A 4393-nucleotide genomic window follows, 5' to 3' on the forward strand; every position below is an offset into this window, starting at 1 on the left:
TGGACGCAATGGACGTTCACGGGTGGCGGGCGGAGCACCAGCATCTCAAGGCCAAAATGGAGGGAGTTTGTCGAGAGCTGGAGTCTATGCATATGAACGTAAGCATCACCCAGGTTGCAGGTGGGTAAGAGTAATAATTATGAACGGACGGATGTATATGGTCGTGAAGCAGGAACTAACTACATGAGATACATATTAAGAGAATTGTTTCTTGATGAAGTTGGGTAATGAGCTGCAGGTGGGAGTGCTGTTGCAGCAGGTGGAGCAATGGCGATGCTGGGTGCTGCTCTGGCTCCGTTTACATTCGGCATCACCTTACCGTTGGTGGCGGCGGGAGCGGCGCTGGGGGCTGCAGGCGGTCTCACCACCGCGGGTGGACATCTGACGCAGAAGCTCGTATCCAAGGCGCGCCTGGATGAGTTGCGTCACCATTCCCATATTTTTTGCGAAAGGACCCGGAAAATGCAGTATGCCTTGGACGAGCTACTGGGTCTTCTGCAGAAACTGCAACAGGTGATGCACCCGAGGGGTATAAAGCTTATCTCAGACGTGCTCCCTATGCAGCAGCAGCGCCGGCAGCAGCTTGACGTGAACCGAATAGACAGCGTCTTGAAGAGGCTTCTCCAGAGCGGAAAGTTCAAGAAGCACTTTGAGCTGGATGGTCCCCCAGTTTACTGAGTGACGGTGAGCTGCGGGAGTGGGTGCAGAAGCAAGGCCTGTCCGTGCTTTCTTGTGTTATGGCGACGAGTAGCCTCGTAGGGAAGGTTATCTCGGGCGAGGTCATGGCCGCTGTGCCACTTTTGAGCATCGGCAATGGCGTGTGGGACATCGTGCAAGGGGTGCAGAGCATGCAGCAGAGCTGCCACGCTGCCAAGGTGGTCCGCGAAAATCTTCAGCACATGCAGGATGTTTTTTGTCTCATGGACGAAGCTGTGCATCTGCTACTCTCGCCCCCTTCATGAATATAATAATATAGGCTCTCTTGTACCATCCTCATCCCCTGCACGCTGATATTGACGTAGTGATCGACCCCGTCTTTTAAATCTATCTCGTACGAGCCTTCTAATGAGCCTCGATCGTAAATTGTTTTTTGCCAAAGAGTTTTTGATGGGAGTTGCTCCTCGGCTCAAAACAATGCCGATATATATTCATATGAAAGTAAAATGCTCTAAATGTGCTCGGAATCCTCAGTAATCGAAAATAGAAATTTCCATTAACTTGAAAATTTACGGGTAACTTTACTACATTAAATATCTTTGAATTTTTTTAGGTTTTGTAGACTTTCTTGCCTTCAAATTTGAAATTAATTATAGGGAACTCTCTGGATTTATAAAACACACAAAAGAAAAGTATGTGCTAAATTCATGGGTAGTAAGAAAAGGCACTCCAAATAAAGGTATTTCTTTAGTGCAAGAGCTAAGGTTCTATTGTTTCAGCTTTGCAGGTTTACCTTTTCCCAAATAATATGCAAGTCAGGTCAAATCACAATTGGAAGGCACACACTCCCGCATTTTTTTTATTTATGTGGTATTAAAAGTCTTTGTATTAAAAGTCTTTATAGCTTCTTTTGCTTTTGCATGTCTGTCTAGCCGCACGGTCTCGCTTCACATTCTATGAAATGATCCCATGAGATGGCTCCCTTGCCTCCGTAATGTTGGACATAGCTTGCAAAAACAAGTGTGTTCCAAGGGATACTATCCTAGCTAGATGGTGAACTTGCCCATTAAGCACTTATGCTTATGAAAGTAGCCAAACATGAACCCATTTAATTTCTCACCAATCCGCAGTACATACCTTCAAAAGTCTACTTGCGACTCTCCATTCACCAGAAAAAAATTTTGAGGGACAGTTTCTTCGATAGGCTTCCATAAACCGTAATATTTGATGTAGTTCGATGTAGTTTGGTGGCCGGATATAATCCAAATAAAAAGGGTAGTCTCTCAAACCAAACCAAATAAGCCATAGATTTGAACATGTGTACTAAAGTTTCTCCACTTTTATCATAAAGCATAAATTTATGAATTGAACCACCCTTGTTTCCGAACTCTTGTAAAGATTTTCACCATCATTTTATGATAAGAGGTATATTACTTCTAGAAAAAAAATCTTAATAAACCTGCTTGACATATATATTGCACAACATGGTTCATGTCGACCATGAGAAGCAAAATATGGGTGGTGGGTTACCTTCACTTTTTCATTCTATCAAAGATATTTCACATGTGAAACTAAAGATATTCTCCCTATAATGTGGAAATGGTTGGTGTCCATGGACATTATCTATCGAACAAATTAAGTGAAGAATTTTCTTGTTTTTTTCAAAAAGAGAAAATAAATTGAAAACACTTATCCACATTTTTATATTTTAATATTATATGTACGTACATACATACATCTATCTATCTATCTATCTATATATATATATATATATATCTATATATCTATATATATATATCTATATATATATATATATATATATATATATATATTACTCCCAAAAGGAATTGATGAGGGACTTGCACAAGCAGTGGAGCATCTGGTTTAATTTGATACAATGCACAAAAATGAACACTAACGTATGAACAACTGTGTTTTTCCTTAACAGGATGAAGCGAAAATTCATACAAGTGATGCATGACTATCATCAGCTCGTGTCGTGAGATGTTTTTGGTTAGCTTCTATAATGAGCAAAACTCTTGTTTTGTGTTGCTAAAACATGCTACTCTCAAAGGATGAATGTCATTATTTACTTGTCAACATGACGGTATGGGATTTGTCGATCAACACAACATGATCAAATCCCGTCGTAACCCTAATCCGGGTATCAAAAAAGACGTTGCTTAGTTGTTTACTAGTAAAAGTGGGCTGTTTTGCTATATTAAATGATTTTCCATCTCAAAGAATCGATTAAGTGCTTCCTTGTCTCATGCTATTTTTTATTTCCAAAGAGGAGGAAAGGCCTTAATACATATGAAATTAGTGCAACATGAATATATGAGGCTATGTAGAAGAGACTATAAAAAATGTTAGTGTACTGAGCAGTAGAAGGAGAGTAGAAGAAATAGTAGAGAACACTTTGGAGGGGACATTGAAGGGGAGGACAAAAAAGCCAGGAAAAATATGACTTTAGAGAAGATAATTTAACATCATTATTTGCACGCCTTGGTGTATACACATATCTTCTCCAATGATACTATAGCTATACTACACCGAGATTATCCACCTACTAGAGTGATGTTACACTTATCTACTCACCTCACTCACTAGCGATTTATATTAGACCGTTGTACTAGTTTCCCTTTTTATGTTGTATTTTTTCTTATGTTTTGTAGACCTTTTATCTTGAGTTTGTGAAGGAAGAAGAAGTACAATCTTTTGCCTCCATCTTTTTGTGTGTGTGTGTGTGTGTGTATTTGTGTGTATGTATGCTTGCAAGAGCTCAAAGCTCTCTCCTTCTCTATCTCTTGACATGGTTCAGACCCTGGTTATGTCTAAGGATCTTGGAGAAACAAGAAGGAGCATTCTACGAAGCGGCTTTGGTATTCCAGGGAGACCTCGGGAGGTTCATTATGTGTAAAACTACCATATCACGTGCGTTCAAAACATGTTTGTAAAACCCCTTATCTGTGAATTTTGTTACAAATACAATGTACCCTTTTCTTTTAAAATCTGTAAGTGTTTTTCAAATTTGAAAAAATAATGCCCTTATTTATATATATTTTGTAAATTTCAAGAACTTTAAATACCCTTCTATTGAGCTCACGTGATAGGTAACATTTTTATTAGGTGACCTCCCCTTGCGGGAGCCATAGTCAACGATCTTCGATTGAGGTGATTTCTTTTGGAGAGCGTGTATATCACGGTTTCATACAATCCTTTGGACCAAAAGTGTGTGACCAAATTTCCATTCTAGACGCGTTTTGACCCCCGTTTTGGAGTTAGAGTGCGTCCTCATGAAGAAACGCTAAGCTTCGAGATTCTGCAAATTTGTATATCGTGGTGCAGAGAGCTTTAATTTGGATTTAGTGTGCACATATACTATTTAGTAGAGTGAAACACGTGTATGCACGTAGATTGTGGTTATGGATGGTTACTGACTATTTTTAGCAGGCTCCTTAAAGACTGTGTAAAGGGTTAGAAATATGTCATCCAACAATGATGGGCTTAACCAGATTGTTAGTGAGAAGAACAACTTCCATGTTTGGAAGTTTAGAATGACCAATTTCCTTAAGGCAAAGGTTATTGGGACTACATTGATGGAGAGCATGAGATAGAATTCCAAGAAGGTAAAATTGAAAAGTGGTGATTTTGTGCATTTTACACATCCACTGTCAAAGGAAGGTGAGAGTGCTGCGCAAATTAATACATTTAAAGATTGGGACCAGAGAGTTTT

The 4393-nt window shown here is 39.5% G+C and overlaps 1 protein-coding gene across 1 annotated transcript in view; it reads left to right on the forward strand.

Moving 5' to 3' along the window:
* Positions 1 to 678, forward strand: part of LOC147456893 (uncharacterized) — a 758-nt gene extending 80 nt beyond the window's left edge. Inside the window, exons 1-2 of the mRNA XM_086513472.1 lie at positions 1 to 120; positions 239 to 678. The exon at positions 1 to 120 is cut by the window's left edge and continues 80 nt beyond it. Coding sequence (XP_086369598.1) covers positions 1 to 120; positions 239 to 678 — 560 coding nt within the window. The remainder of the gene's footprint in view (positions 121 to 238) is intronic.
* Positions 679 to 4393: the final 3715 nt, after the last annotated feature.

This window comes from Adiantum capillus-veneris, chromosome 5 (assembly GCF_014529385.1).
Source record: "Adiantum capillus-veneris isolate H3 chromosome 5, ASM1452938v2, whole genome shotgun sequence".
Classification (NCBI taxonomy): domain Eukaryota; kingdom Viridiplantae; phylum Streptophyta; class Polypodiopsida; order Polypodiales; family Pteridaceae; genus Adiantum; species Adiantum capillus-veneris.